General features: G+C 63.7%; 2 protein-coding genes across 4 annotated transcripts in view; both read left to right on the top strand.

Moving 5' to 3' along the window:
• ABLIM2 (actin binding LIM protein family member 2) overlaps positions 1 to 7,818 on the top strand; it is a 91,058-nt gene extending 83,240 nt beyond the window's left edge. The window contains exons 20-22 of one of the 3 annotated variants that reach the window (XM_079770232.1): positions 119 to 126; positions 349 to 429; positions 7,697 to 7,818. In XM_079770232.1, the coding sequence (XP_079626358.1) occupies positions 119 to 126; positions 349 to 429; positions 7,697 to 7,810 (203 nt within the window). In that variant the 3' untranslated portion in view covers positions 7,811 to 7,818. Of the gene's footprint in view, positions 1 to 118; positions 273 to 348; positions 430 to 7,696 lie in introns of those variants that run through there. The other 2 variants (XR_013813494.1, XM_079770231.1) reach the window with 2 other exon arrangements.
• Positions 7,819 to 14,735: 6,917 nt separating this feature from the next.
• Positions 14,736 to 15,627, top strand: part of AFAP1 (actin filament associated protein 1) — a 77,196-nt gene continuing 76,304 nt past the window's right edge. The window contains 1 exon segment of the mRNA XM_079774771.1: positions 14,736 to 14,920. The gene's annotated coding sequence lies outside the window, so the exon portion shown is untranslated.

The raw sequence follows: 15,627 nt of genomic DNA, 5'->3' as shown, positions 1-15,627 counted from the left end.
GCTCCAGGGCCGCCGCTGTGGGGACGGCCCCGCTGACGGCAGGGCGGGGTGCTTCCACCTCTGGGATGGGCTCCCGCGCTTGCTCACCGGCCCGGGGCCTCTGCTCTTTCTCTTACAGAATACAAGGTAAGGGGCCGCCGCCTGCGCTGACCTCTGACCTCCGACCTCCTCCTGCCGCGCCTGCCCAGGTTAAAAGTTCCTTTTGCTGTGCTTTTCCTATGAAATGTGTGTCCCGTGCAGATGCCAGTATGTACCTTCCTCCCCACCCCCATCCCCCGGCCCGGCTCCTCGCATCCCCCCCCCCCGTGCGTGTCCACCTGAAGCCCCTGCGTCTCCCCCGCCCCCCAGGTCTATCCCTATGACGCCCTCATCGTCACAAACCGAATCCGCGTGAAGCTGCCCAAAGACGTGGACCGGACGAGACTGGAGGTGAGGGGGCTCGGGGCGGGGGTCCTCCCACTGAGGGACTCTGAGGGGCCTCCTCACACTCGTCGCCCGAGTGTCCCCACCAGGCGGGGCGGGGCGGGGCGGGCACGGCCAGGGCTCGGTGCCCAGGACCCGCGCTGCCTCATGGCGGGAGCACGCCCTCTGGTGCTCGCTGCCCAACCACGGCGGCCGTGCGGGGCCGAGCTGTGTGTGGCCGGCAGGAGCGGCTGGGAGCAGCGCCTGACGCGGTCACACTGCCTCTCCCCCGGGGAGGAGAGTGGGAAAGTCCGGTCCGCAGCCTCCCGGGTCTGGGATAGCACTCTGACGGGGGAGCCAGTACCACTGACCCTCAAACAGCGTGGGGAGGGGCACCGACCCCCAGCACAGTCGGAATCCGAGGGTAACGGTTGACCCCCCAAAACGTAACCGCTGTGTCCAGGGGGTGGGTTCCGGGACCCCCAGTGGGCGCTCAAGTCCCTCCTATAAGATGGTGCAGAATAGCACCTAGTCAGCCCGCGGCCCCGAGGGCTCCCTTCCAGGACTGGAGATCCTGCTTTGGGTCGATGGATCGCGGGGTTGGCTCTGCGGGTGCGAAGCCAGGGCTGCGGGGGCTGACTGGTCTAAGGAGAAAGCCCTCAGAGCGCTGGGCCCGCAGGGGAAGCCCCCGGTCAGGGCCGCTGTGCTGCGTACAGGCCCGCAGGGGGCAGCGCGGCGTAGGAACCGGGAACACTGCTGCTGGAAGAGCTCACTTTGCTGAGCACCTACTGTGAGCCAGGTCCAAAGTGGCCCCCGTGCAGGACTTAACCTCACCCTCACCGTCACCCTCCAAAGGCATCGCAGCCAGACTGGGGTCCAGGCACCGGGGCAGGAATGTTCCGGAGCCTCTGCAGGACGATGGCACTGGGCGTGGAGGGTCTGGAGATTCCTGAAAGCCCATCTGTGCCTGGGGCTGGGCACACAGTAGGTGCTGGGAGCATATGAAGCCTACTGTGTGTCCAGCCAGCGCCAGACCCGGCCAGACTGCCTGCCCAGGCGGTGACTCGGGCGGCTGCCGGAGGGGAGTGACGGGGCCGCGGACGCTGCTGCATCCTGGGCTAAGGAGGAAGCGCAGAGCGGACCGTAGAGGAGGGACAGGACTGTGAGCAGCGGAGAAGGGAGGACAGGAAGGTCTACCAGCCCCGGGACCGGGAGCCTGGGCAGGAGGCACTCGGAGAGCAGTGTGCACAGAGCCGGCCGGAGCCCCGCGCCCCCTCTCCCTTCGGGGCGCCCACCCCGTGGCCTTGAGCCGATCCCGGGCAGCCTCCCTGGTGACAAGGCCGCCTTCTCTGCAGGGACACACTGTGGCTGTCTTTGTTCACTGTGCGGTCTTGTCCCCAGTACAAATGTCACTGCTGTGAAAGGGGCTGCTGGCCAGAGGCGCGGGGTCAGGAGCCGCCCGGAGGGCTCCTAGCTGGTGTGGCTGTCCCCCAGGGCCGTGGCCCCGGGCCTGCTGGGCTCGCTTCTTCTCCTCGGGCCGGGGTCACTTTAAATGCCTCCCGTCCACCCCCTCTCCCTGCAGCGCAGAGTGGATTTCTCTCCGAAGCCTCGGTGTTGGCTCCGAAGGCCTCCGTGGACTGGAGGAGGCCCTTCCCCTGCCCACCACCACATGATGGAAGGGCGTCTTTTATTATTATTGTTATTATTATTATTATTATTAAGATTTTTATTGGTTTTTAGAGAGAGAAGAAGGGAGAAAGAGAGAGAGAAACCTGTGTTAACATAAGAAACATTCAAACCTGGGAAGAAATTTTGTGAGTTTCTTTGAGCCAAAATGTCAGCAGTTGCCGGGGAGCAGAATCTCACCGGATTGGGATTCCCTCCGGAGAAGGGCCGTTTTCCGCCTTGTTTTCCACATGAGAGTCAAAGGGCAGCGTGGGTGGTCACATGCAATCCACCGGAGATGGATTCGGGAGGCGGGAGAGAGCGAAGCGGGGAACCTCTGGGATTGGATACAGTAAAATGATGGACACGTGCCCATTAGCAGGCTAACAATACCTGTGGGGGATTTGTGGTCTGGGACCTGGTGCATTGGTTGTGCCCCGAGGGATCTGGAAGAAGGGAAGTTACAAGTTACCTTGACATTCCCAAGGTGTGTTAGCATAGATGCAAAAAAAAAAAAAAAAGGCTCAGTTAAGGTCAAAGAGGATCTCTGTCTGGGAAGATATTGGTTTTTAGAGAGAGAAAAACCAAAACTGCTTTTAGTTAAAGCTTTAATTTCAGACCATCCGCTGTGGTGTGGTTATTTGAGGTCTCTGAGTTTGAAAGACCTCCATGCAGGCCTTCCCTGAGCTGGTCAGGTTAGCATGTGGCCCCTTTTCTTTCTTTTGTTAAAAAATATTTTTTTTTATTGATTTCAGAGAGGAAGAGAGAGAGAGAGAGAGAGAGAGAGAGAGAGAGAGAGAGACATCAATGATGAGAGAGAATCATTGATCAATTGCCTCCTGCACATCCCACACTGGGGATTGAACCTGCAATCCGGGCCTGTGCCCTGACGGGAATTGAACCCGGGACCCTTCAGTCCGTAGGCCGACGCTCTATCCACTGAGTCAAACCGGTTGGGGCGGCATGTGGCCCCTTTTCATCCACACATGGATGTGAGAGAGAAATGGCCATCGGTTGCCTCCTGCACGCCCCCAACCCGGGATCCAGCTCAAAACCTGGGCACGTGCCCTGACCGGGAACCGAACCAGCAACCTTTCGGTGCGTGGATGACGCCCAGCCCACTGAGCCACACCGGCAGGGCTGGAGGGCCCTCTTCCCTTAGCCAGCTGGTTGCAGATGTGAGCCGAGTCTGCGGGACCTGCCCAGCAGCCCTCGCTAGGTTGGCTGGCAGCTGGGCGCCAGGCCTGGCCAGACTCACATAACGTGTGGCCATGCGGACAGGAAAGGGGGCCATGGGAAGGCGCTGTTTGAATCCGGGGGCTGGGGCAGTGTCCCTGTGCCTCACTCCCTTGATTCAGCAGCCCAGACCTTCCTTCCTGAGTGCCACAGGGCAGGGCGGGGTGCAGAGCTGGGTGCAGGGCTGAGGGCAGGGCTGTGTGCAGGGCTGGGTGCAGGGCTGGGTGCAGGGCTGAGGGCAGGGCGGGGTGCAGGGCTGGGTGCAGGGCTGAGTGCAGGGCGAGTGCAGGGCTGGGTGCAGGGCTGGGTGCAGGGCTGAGTGCAGGGCTGGGTGCAGGGCTGAGTGCAGGGCTGGGTGCAGGGCTGAGTGCAGGGCTGAGGGCAGGGCTGAGGGCAGGGCTGGGTGCAGGGCTGAGTGCAGGGCTGAGGGCAGGGCTGGGTGCAGGGCTGAGTGCAGGGCTGAGTGCAGAGCTGGGTGCAGGGCTGAGGGCAGGGCTGGGTGCAGGGCTGAGTGCAGGGCGAGTGCAGGGCTGGGTGCAGGGCTGGGTGCAGGGCTGGGTGCAGAGCTGGGTGCAGGGCTGGGTGCAGGGCTGAGTGCAGGGCTGGGTGCAGGGCTGAGGGCAGGGCTGAGTGCAGGGCTGAGTGCCGGGCAGCGCAGGGCTGGGTGCAGGGCTGAGTGCCGGGCAGCGCAGGGCTGACCGCGGGAGGGGAGAGGCTGCTCACAGCTCTGTCCTGTGCTGTCCTGGCTGCGGACCGGGGCTTACCTGACAGCACAGGAGGTGAGCTTGAGCCCAGGCTGTGGAATGTGCCTGAGAAAGAAGGCCCGGCAGCTATAGAAGAGCCTGCTTTGTTGGAACTCACCCGACCGGTCTGATGAGACCCTGGTAGATGATGGTGATGCACAGACAGGTCCTGAGATGGGGCTGCGCCAGCACCCAGGGCTCTAGAGGCTAAGAGGGCTGCAGTGATTGAGCGCTGAGGGGCACAGCACTGCTCGAGGGCCTGGTTGGCTGGGGCAATCCCGGAGGGCCACCTGGAGGAGGGGACCTTTGCCCTGGGATCTATAGGACGAGGAGGAGCCACTGTGTGGAGTGGGGGAAAGTGCATTGCTGGCCCTGGGCTGGCAAAGAGCCTGGCATGTTCCAGAAGCCATAGATGGCAGAGGGCTGGCACAGCGCCGTACGTTCCCTGTGGTTGCCACTCACATTCCTTTAGTGGCGCTTACTGGGGGCCAGAGGTTAAGTCGTTACCGGGCCGTGTTTTCAGGAAACCTCTGCCACTGGTTCCAGGTCACAAAGTTAGGTCAGAGATTCATTTCTCCGGTCACGGGGTGTCCCCCCTGCAAAGCCTTCCTGGGTCTTCCCAGGTCCCTCAACCCGCAATGGACCTGCCTGCTTTCTGACCCACCTCCCCCAGGAGGGAGCTCTCTGGGGGCGGGGCCTGGTCTGCTAAGGTCAGTGTCCCCTCACCTGGCTCCACAGGTGAATGAAGGAGAGAGCGGAGCACGCGTGGGTCCCAGCCCTCACATCCCTGCAGCGTGGGCCACCCGCGTGCCTCTGAGCACCCCACCTGTCCTGGGCACAGGGCGCCCGTTCCTGTCCTCCCCGGGACCAGGCACAGGGCACAGCTCAGCGGCTGTTGGAGCTGCTCCCACTGTTAAGTTTTAGGAACCTTCGTGCTGGTGTGAACCCAGCCATCGCAGCAAGGAAGTTCCGTAAACGTGGGTGGAGGCAATTCTATTTAAAGCAAAGGGGCAAATACTCAAAACTCCGCCCCCCCACGTCTCCCACCGCCTCTGCCATTGATGTGGCAGCACCGTCCTGTCCTGTCTGGATGCAGAACACTCTGTAACCGAGTGTCACGGGCACCTCTCCCAGCTCTGCACCCAGGGAGCCACTGCACGCTGGCTGCTGGGCACTGAGGCTCTGGGAGTGGGGGCGGGGCTGGCAGCCGCCAGGTCTGAGGAGTGAGGAGGAGCTGCCTGGCAGGTGAGGAGGGGCTGGCCGGCCAACCAGAGGAAGAATGGGTCACAGCACGGACCTGCTTGTACCCACTTCACAGACATCACACCTGAGCTCCAGTCCCTCAGCAGCTGTGTGGGGGAGGAGCCAGCTGCAGGGGGTGGAGCCAGCTGCAGGGGGAGGAGCCAGCTGTGTGGGGGTGGAGCCAGCTGCATGGGGGTGGAGTGAGCTGCACAGGGGGCGGAGCCAGCTGCAGGGGGTTGAGCCAGCTGCAGGGGGTGGAGTGAGCTACACAGGGGGGCGGAGCCAGCTGCAGGGGGTGGAGCGAGCTGCACAGGGGCTGAGCCAGGATGGTAGTCCTAGGCTATGTGGTCCTGGGTTGGAGGTCTTTGCAGGGCATGGCCCTGGAGGGTCACCTGTAGGCAGACTCCCCAGCAAAGCCTGCAGGCCATGCCATGGGGGCCGGTGCACCCCAGGAGTGGGCTGTCCCGGAATGAGGCTGACCCGCCCTCTGCAAAGGCCCCACGCCCTGGGCTTCCTTCCTGCCGGCTCAGGAAGGCGCTGGGCTGTGCCTGGCCTCGGTGGGTACCTGGGGGTGAGAGGGTAGGGCCGCCCTCCTCCTGGGGAGCCTTTGGGGGCTAGGGGTCAGGGGTCATCTGTGTCCCGCCCTGTCCTGCCTGCTACAGCGAGCACATGGGGCGGCCACAAGAGCCCTGGATGGAGCCGGGGATGACTCTGCCTCGTGGCCTTGAGCGAGTTTATCTCGAGCCAGTTTCCCAGCAGCCCCGAGCAGGGCCCCTCACCCCTTCTCACCTGGAAGCAGGTGAGGCGGACACTGGACCACAGAGCCAGAGCCGGGGTGAACAGGTCCGGGCCAGCAGGTCCCTCCTCACTGACCCTCCCCAGCGCACAGCCCGCAGGCCCAGCTCTGACCTTACAGAGGAGGAGCCAGGACCAGGCCAGGGTGGGCCCCTGCTGGCCCGGGACTTGATCTTAGCCTGGAGGGCCCCAAGCCGTGCTCCCATTGGCTGCTGTGGGAGTGTGTGCGCATACAGGCTCCCGGGCCTGTGCCACGAAGCCTGTGTTGGTAGGTCTCAGGGCCTCGCAGTTCTCAGATCTGACAGCACCCGGGTCATTGTGACCGGCTGCAGGGCTGCAAACTCAGCAGGGACCCCCCTGCACGCCCCTCCCTCCCTGTGGGCCCCACCTGCCTTCCCAGCTGTGGAGTGGCTCCTGCAGGTGGGACCCGTGGGGGCAGGTGGAGGCAGGTGGGGGCAGGTGGGGGCAGGGCAGGGAGCACCCCCATCGGCAGGGCAAGGATCACTAAGGGGCCTGGCCCTGGCTCGCCCAGCCCACCCCTGAGCGGGCGCCTAGACCCCCGGGCGCGGGGAAGGAGAGCACCCCTCTCCGAGGCCCGGCCCCTCCTGAGCTGCCCCTCCCACGGCGGTGCGCAGGCGCCGGGACAGAGGCCTTGCTCTTGGTCAACGTGTGAGCCGCCCCCAGCGGCGCCCCAGAGCCCGGGGTCGCTGCGTCGCAGACCCCGGTGGATTCTTGCTGAGCCTGTGGGAGCCGTGTCCCTTTCTCCCGCCCTCTCCTGTCTCCACTGTCCCCGGTTCTCGGGAGGACTGTGATCTGGCCTGGACAGGGCGCTGCTGTCTGCAATGACAGTCCCGCGTCTCTGTGGCCGGGAAGCTGCCTCCGCCACCGGGAAGCCCCCACCACAGCACCCTGCCCCGCGGCTCGGGAGCCATCTTCCTGTTGCTCCTTCAAGTTCGCAGCAGCAAGCCCACGGCCCCTTCCCGGCAGAGACCGAGACTAGCCTGATGGGCGTCTCCGTGTGTATTCCTGTTTGTGTGTCTCTGTGTATGTCCATGCATGTGTGTGTCTGTGTCTCTATGACTGTGTGTGTGTGTGTGTGTGTGTGTGTGTGTGTGTGTGTGTGCGCGCGCACGCGCACTGAGAACTCTGGGCCCAGATTCGATTAGGAGGGACTTTGTGACTCAGGACAGCAGAGGCTGGGGGACAGGGAGGGCTCAAAGTCAGGTCTGGGCCCTGCGGGCTTCGTAGCTCAGCTCCATGCCTCAGCTTCCTTGTCTGTGAAATGGGCCACAATGAGCCCGCTGCCCCCCTCAGATGGCACCGTGGGGATTGAGCGCCGTGAGCCTGTACGCTCACCCCTGGCCCCGCTGCTTCAGGCAGGAGGGCGTCCCATCCCCGCGCGCTGTGGCCTGGGCTCCCGGTGGGAGCTGCGTGGCTGCGTCTCTCCTCTGGGTGCCAGCAGCAGGGAGGGCGTGACAGGGAGGCAGCGGGACCGGGACCGAGGCCCACGAGCCGAGGGCGGCCCCACCGCGCAGCACCTGCCTCTGGCGGCCCAGCCCGGGGGCACGTGCTGAGGTGCTCACCGCTCCCCCTGGGGTTCCCTTTCTTTGAAGAGACACCTGTCGCCTGCGGAGTTCCAGGAGGTGTTCGGGATGAGCGTGGAGGAGTTCGACCGCCTGGCGCTTTGGAAGCGGAACGACCTCAAGAAGAAGGCCCTGCTGTTCTGATGGCGCCGGCCGCTGGCTGCGGCTCCTCTGGGCCCATGGGGCGGGTGGGCGGCGCCTGGGCGGGCGGGGGCCGCGGGAGGGGGGGGCGGGCGAGAGCAGGTCCCACTGCGCAGCCCTGCGCCTGAGACCCTCCTGCCTGTAGCCCAGGGCCCTGGCGCCTGGCTGTGCACCGCCCTCCCCGGGTGCTGGCACCAGCGAGATGCTGCAGAGCGGCTGTCCCCGGCGGGGCGGGCGTTTAGACAGCAAGCCCGCCTCCCCGGCCCTGGGGACACACAGGGGACCAGGACGGGGATCCGAGGAGGCTTGTCCGGGACAGGCCCGGGCACCATCACCAGGGGGGGGGCACAGGCCTCCAGTGTCCGCGGGCCCCAGAGGGACCTGGCTCGTGGCCTGCAGCCGGGGGCCCCAGGGCGGTGCCAAGTGTGGGGTGACGGGCGTTGCCGCTGGTTGTGCACAGGGTCTTCCTCCAGGCCCTCGTGCCCTCACGGCTCTCCCACGTCCCCCCAGATGCCTAAAGGATGTCTGTACAGGAACACAAAGCTTTATTTTACTAAGAAGCTCGCCCGCGGGCCCTGAGACCACGGGGATGAAGAGTGTAGTTTGCAGCCCCGCCCTCCGCGCTGTGTGGTCTCCGTGCTCCGTGTCCCTCGCACATGGACTCCTCGAATGTTTTATTTTGCGTCTCTTTCTTTCGTACCTGTCACACGGTCCCCCGAAAGGCCGCCCCCCCCCCATAATGCTGTGTGTCAGTGCGTGTGACGTCCACGTCCACGGCGATTTCCTCGCTGTTATTCTCCACGCCTCGGGGCGGATCCGCCTCCCCGGCGGCCAGGGCCCGGGATCGGGACTTCTGTGTACTCGGGCCGACGCCCCGTGTGGCTTTTTGGTGACATGGCCAGCAGTGCCCCACCTCCCCACAGAGAACACACACATGTGGCCCCGGAGCGATGCCTCGTGGGTGGTCCTGGGACGGACACCGACCCTCAGGGCAGAGGCTGCGGCACTGTCCGATCGGCGGTCCCGCTGAGAGGCGCGGGCTGTCCCCGGGGCTGGGTGGTCCGGTCCCTGTCACCGTGTCTGTGAAGGGCCTCGAGAGGCCTGTGGAAACCAGCCAGGCGTCGCCCACGTCTGTTCCCGGCGTCCCGTGGAGCCGCACCCCTGTGTCCTGGCCGTCCCGCCCGTGAGTCAGCCTTGCTCAGCTTCCTCCCAGCCCCGCACACGCCAGGCCTGTGGCGCCCGGCTCCCGCCAGCCCGGCTCGGCCAGGGAAGGGGAAATTCTAGCACCTAACACGCTTCCGTCCACTCAGCGATCTGAGCCCGAGCCACTGGAAATCCCCGTCTCCTCCTTCGTGCGATGGATGGCAGGCGCCGGGAACCGGGAAATAAAGGACAGTGTATTCTAACCTGTGAACGTGCCACGCCGCTTCTTAGAAACGCGGGCCCTTCCTAACGGGCCAGCCCTTCTCTGATGGTGCGTGGGGAGAGGGTGGCACTGGGCGTGGGCATAGCGTGGGGGGTGCCATTAGGGGCCGGACCGGGGGCTGGGGGGGCGTGGGATGAGGGGAGGCCACAGGCCTGGGACCCCTGATTGCTCCAGGGCATGGCTCAGCCGGTCTCTAGAGTGACATTTTTTTAAAAATTCATATTTTTATTGATTTCAGAGAGGAAGGGAGAGGGAGGGAGAGATAGAAACATAATGATGTGAGAGAATCATGGATCGGCTGCCTCCTGCACGCCCCCCACTGGGGATCAAGCCTGCAACCCGGGCATGTGCCCTGATGGGAATGGAACCTGGGACCCTTCAGTCCGCAGGCCGACACTCTATCCACTGAGCCACACCGGCTAGGGCTAGAGTGACATTTTGAAAACATCAACAGGATCATGCCCGGCTCCCAGTGGCTCCCCTCTAAGCCCCACTCGCCACCCCACCTCGTGGGGTCCTGGTGCCTGTCCCTCCCGTCACGGCCACACTGCTGTCTCTTACACCTGCCGGGTGCCAGCAGGTTCTTTATCTGGTCCCTGACGCTGCCCTCCCCGGATGGCACACCGGGGGCTGACGGTCCTGGGCAGCTCTGGCCTGGGTGCCACTGGGGTAGTTGGTGGTGGGACAGGAGCTCGTGCGGACACTGCTCGCCCCGGCTTCTCAAGGATAGCTCGGCCCGAGGCCTCCCTGTGGTGATGGGACTTCTGTACGCACGCTGTCCACATGGTAGCACACGCGTGTGAAGCGCGGCCGCGGGACTGCGGAGCTGGGCTGCACATGTCCGGGTTCAGGAGCCGATGTGGCTCAAGGTTAGAAACGGCCGCTGCCCGGCCTGGGCCCCGGTGCCCCAGGAGCCCGGGATCTCCACGCCGTCCAGCCACGAGGGTGCCCGGGATACGAGGTCAGTTTAGAGCGCGCGTGCCCAGCGCCTGTCTGTCTGCGCCCGGCACGGCCCTGGGAGTGGAGCGCCCGGGACGGTCCCTGCTCCAGAGCTCGGGGTGCGCCGAGCCCCGCTTGCCCAGGTGCTAAGGCCCTGCACCAGCCACATCTGGCTCCGTTCTGCACGCCAGCCCCCTTCCCGAGTCGACCCCCACCTGGGGTGTCAGGAACCCAGGGCCGATGGGCAGGGAGGTGTCAGAGCCCGAGGCCTCCTTCCTGGACCCTTCTCCCCCGGGGCTGTGCGTCCCAAGCTACTTAAATCCCAACCCACAGCCCCAGAGTTCACGGCAGCGGAGGGAGCGGGCGTGTGTGACGAACCAGCAGGCCCTGGGGCAGGCTCAGAAGGGACACGTGCCACCTTCAGGCCGGCCTGTTGGCCAGAACTTGTCCCATGACCCCACCCAACTGCAAAGGCATCTGGGAAACGCAGACACCCGCGTGTCAGAGGAGACAAGGCCAGCGTGTTGGTGAGCAGTCTTTTCCCAGGGACATTTTGTCCATTGATTTTCAGAGAGCGTGAAAGGGAGGAGAGAGAAACCTCCACAGGAGAGCACAACATCGATTAGCTGCCTCCTGCACGCCCCCACCGGGGATCCAGCCCGAAACCCGGGCATCCTGGCTGGGAGTCGGACCAGCAACATTTTGGTGTATGGGATGATGCCCACCCACTGAGCCACACTGGCCAGGGTCCACCCTTGGTTTAACTGAAACCTTGAGGGACCTAGAGCCAGAGGCGACCAGTTAAGCTGTGAGTTAATAAACGTCAGTTGTTTAAGCCGCTGGGTTTGGGGCCTTGGTTGCATAGCAACAGGTGCCTGCAGCGGGCCGGGGGCTTTCATCGCATCGGTGAGCCGACAGCGCCTCCCAAACCGGACCTGGATTTCCCGCAGGTGCCCACGTGGCTGACCTCTGCCCCCCTGAGCCCCAGAATCCACCTGGGCCTGTACACAGCGTGTAATTTATTATTTTCTAAAGAGGGTCGGGGAAGAGGTCTCGGGCACTAAGCCACCCCTTTCCCCTTCACAGCATCAAACGAGGTCAGGAGTTCCCACAGGAAGTGCCGGTCCCACTCTTAGATCACTAAACCTGATCTACTCCCCATCGCGTGAGCACGGCCTTGGAGAGGCTGGGGGCCAGGCGGGCCTGGACTTCCTTCTGCCCTTATAAAGCGGTCTCCACGTTTCAGTTCCTAAACGGGAAGCATTCTCTTCAGCTGGGGCACCTGCGTGGCTGGCTCCGGGCGGATGGAAGCCCCGTCGGATGGGTGCTGAGGAAGTAGCCTCAGGCCGGGTTACTCACCCACAGATTTTGTGGAACGCCTGTGTACTTCAGTCAGGAGTTCTGTAAGTCACAGAACAATGGACTAACGTGGCTTAAGCGAGTCAAGGACTTGGTGTTTTAATCGAATAGAGAATCTGGAGGTAGTTGATGGGAGGTCTTGGCTCAGGGGCTCGAGGGTGCAAGAGTCAGAATCTCTCTGATTCCGACGGTGCTCGTGGTTGTGAGATGGCGGCTCCGGCTCCAGACACCACGTGTGCGTTCCGGGTAGGAATCCCTGCTGCTGAGCAAAGACAGGGTCAGCTGCGTCTGTTCCCTTGCCCAGACAGCAATGGACTAACGTGGGGCAGCGAGGGGCGCTGGTCAGTCTTCAACTCCTGGCATTCTGGGGTGGGAGGAAGGAGAAGAGGCCTGATTTGCAGCAGCTGCCAATTTCTGTGGTGTAAATTCTCCCACCACCTCTGATCTCAAACTATCAACATGACGTTATCGGCCGTGTCTGTGGGAGGAGACTCCCGCAGCATGCCATCACATAGCATTTCCATCACACAGCTACAGTGGATGCAGAATGCTTTGAAGCAGATCATGGTAAGCTGTCGTAAACGAATTAGGGAGTAGTTCTGAGTATTCTCTTTGTTTTTAATATAATTTTTCATTGTAAGTTTATGCAACTTAATGGTTAAGTAGTGACTAACTGTGTTGAACAACCGACTTGCAAAATTCCTGAACAATAAACACTCACCCCTGGGGTCTGGTCTAAATGGGCTGCAGGGCACCCCGGTCAGAGGCCTTCCAGCCAACTTCCACTCGTCTCCCCGGCCAGGACGGTGTCACATGACCACCTCCGCGACCGGGGAAGCTGGGAAGCCAGAAGCTCTTTGGGTCTCTATAGCGGAACATGGCCAGGGAGAGAGGGTGGGGAGAGGGTGGGGCGGGGAGAAGGGCCAGCCATCCACCTACGGCCCCAGAACAGACTCCACTTCCATTCTCCTGGGGCCTTCATGCTAGGGGCAAGAGAGATGTTTAATTAATTAATTTGTTATTTATGTATTTACTTATCCTCACCCGAAGGTGTTTTTCCATTGTTTTTTTAGAGAGAGTGGAAGAGAGACAGAGAGAAACATCGATGTAAGTGAAACACATCGATTGGTTGCCTCCTGCACGCACCCTTACCAGGGCCTGGGCCTGGGAGGAGCCTGCAATCGAGGTCCATGCCCTTGACCGGAATCGAACCCCGGACCCTTCAGTCCGCAGACCGACGCTCTCTCCACTGAGCCAAGCCGACCAGGGCAAAGCACTCATTTCTTAACTCAGTTTCTGGGAGTCGGCCTTGGGCACACTTGATCCCCCCAGCACCGCTGCCTGAGTGCAGGGGGAGCCTGGGACAGCTTCTAGCCAATCGGGGTGGCCGAGGCAGTGGGCTGTCACTCCCATGGTCAGGTTCCATTACTCAGAATTCATCCTTACTCACTAGACAGAGAGCTTCTACTTACATGCTTTGAAGCACTCACCTCCACGCTGTGAGGAACCCCCTGGGGGAGGCTCTGTAGCACCTGAGGACAGCCTCCGGCCCACAGCCCCCCGGAAGTGAGATCTGGCATCAACCCGAGTGAGCTTGGAAGTGGAGCTGACCCTAGTCAGAGCTCCAGGTGAGGACACGGCTGCTGAAATGCTAAGTGATGCCTGCTATGCCCTGAGCAGAGGACTCAGCTGAAATGTGCCGAGATGCGTTTTCCTGACCTCTGAGCACATCCCCGCACCACACTGCGGCCCTGGCTGAGAGGGGTGGGGAGCTGCTTATGTTCCTGCAGGAGTTTGTTGGCAAATCAGATCAGGAGCCAGGTTTTCAGGTGTGTGTGTGTGTGTGTGTGTGTATGTGCGTGTGGGTGTGCGTGCGCGCGCGCGCGCAGGGAGATGGGGATGGGGTTTGCTCCAGTCACTGTCAAGACCTTACACATCTATCCGTCCATCCATCCACCTACCTAGCCAGCCAGCCAGCCAGCCAGCCAGCATTCCCTGAGTGCCTGCAGGGTGCCTGGCCCTGCTCTGGCACAGCGATGACTCCGACTCCGAGGCAGACCCCTGCTTGTCCTCGCAGGAGGTCACACTTCAGAGGGCAGCTGCAGCTGCTATGACAGGCACGGTGGGCGAGGCCCTGGGAACGCGGGGACTGCAGAGGGGCCAGGGAGAGGGTGGTTCCACACTGGAGCCTGAGCCTGTGTGGATGGAGAGGCCTTGGAGCAGCAGGTTAGGGCACTGAGTGAAGCTCCTTGCTTTGGCCCTGGCAGGTGTAAGATGCCTCCTGGGCATCCAGCCGGGAGAGGTCGGGCTGGGGATAAGGATCTGGTAGTGACCGCACTGTGTTTAAAGCCTGGGAGGGAGATTTCCAGTAAGAGCATCCCTGGTGAATAGGAGGGCATCTGGCCGAGCCATGGGTCACCCCAACACCTCATCACGCAGAGGTTGGGCAGGGATGGGGGCATCCTGGAGACTCTGTGGGAGCTGCTGGTAACAGGGAAAAACCAGTGGGGGGCACATGAGGCCTCCCTAGAGAGCAAATACCGCGACGGATGAGGACAGAGGTGAAAGGTGATGGGTGGTGTCCGGAAGTATGGGGTGACAGGCCAGGGAAGGAGGGCATTTCGGTGGGAAGAGCAGAACCACAAAAGGGTCCACGCAGGAAGGGGTGGCAGCTGGGCTCCTGGCTTCCTTTCCAGGCGTTAAAGCGACCCCGAGACCCCGGGCCTGCTTGAAGGCGCTCCCACTCCTGACGCACCTCCCACAAGCGGCTGCAACGTTTGTTGAATGAATAAAAGGTGAACGAGCGAATGGGACTTTGTGACTTGGGGCAGCAATTGGTCTCGCTCCTTGGGCCTCAGTTTCCCTTTATGTACAGCAGACCAAGCCTTCGAGTTTGAGTTCTGGGTTTGGGATGAGCCAGGCCAGCTGAGCGGATTCCCAATGGACATGAAGCTTGGCCTCCCCTCGCCCATTGGGCCGCGGATGGGGCAGCTGCTAGGCCCGGCCTCCCCGCGGGACCAGCCCCGCCCCCGCAGCCCCGCCCCCGCAGCCCCGCCCCCGCAGCCCCGCCCCACCCCACCTCCCTTTGTTTCCCTAGGCCACGCCCCCTCCGCGCCTCTCCCTCCCCATTGGCCTGGGGGCGGGCCCTGGACGCCGGGCGCCGCCGGGGGCGGGGCCGAGGGGCGCGGGCGGGGCGAGTGCGCCTGCGCGGTGCCCGAGTCCCGCGGCTCCTCGCGCCGGCGGCTGCTCCGCGGAGCCCGAAGCCCGGCCTGAGGGGAGCTGAGACGGGCGGCGGCGCCCCGCCCTGGGCCTCCATTGTTGCGGCGGCCGCGGCTCTGCGGGCCGCTGGGTTCCGTTCCGCTGGGCCCGGGCGCCGGCGGCGGCCTGAGGTGAGGCTGCGGGCGGCGGGGCGGGGGTCCCTGGAGAGTGGGGTTCACGGGCGGGCGAGGTTGCTCGGCCGGGTGGGGGGTCCAGGGACCGAGCGGGGACTCGGGGCCGGAAGGGGGTTCCAGCCCGGCTGGGGTCTCAGGTCCCGGCCTGGGAGGGCGGGGGTCACGGGACCGGGCGGGGGTCCCAGGCGTCAGGGTTCCCGGGCCGGGGTCCCAGGCGGCAGAGGTTCCGGGGGGACAGGGGTCCCGGGCCGGGTGTGGCCGATCTGAACGGGCGCCGCGGGGTCGCCGCTCCAAGTGGCGGGCGCCGCCCTGAGCCGCAGTGGGGCGGGCGCGGGGACGGGGACGGGGACGGGGACGGGGAGGACCGGCCGTCGCGAGCCCGGGCGCCTGGTATTGTCTGGGCCTCGGGGTGGCACCGAGGGGCGCGCCTGCTGCGACTCTGCGTGGACCCGCGCAGGGGTCTGGTCACTGGAAAAGTGGGGTGCTCTGACCGTCTCGGACCCGGTTCCCCCAAGGCGTGCTGGTTCCCCGTTGTCTGTGTGTCCCCGAAGGCAGCCCTGCGCGGGCCCTCGCGCGTGGGCCCCGACATCCTGCGAATAGGAGACCTCCTCCCCCCCCCCCCGGTGTGACTGGTTCACTGCCTCTCATTGGGGTGACTGCCTGGACCCTCAGAATGGGGGCTCCTTGTCCCCTCGACTGGCTCA

Source organism: Cnephaeus nilssonii (assembly GCF_951640355.1).
Source record: "Cnephaeus nilssonii genome assembly, chromosome: 1".
In the NCBI taxonomy this organism is placed as follows: Eukaryota; Metazoa; Chordata; class Mammalia; order Chiroptera; family Vespertilionidae; genus Cnephaeus; species Cnephaeus nilssonii.
Note: the sequence above shows the minus strand (reverse complement) of the source record. Positions and strands in the feature narration are given on the sequence as shown.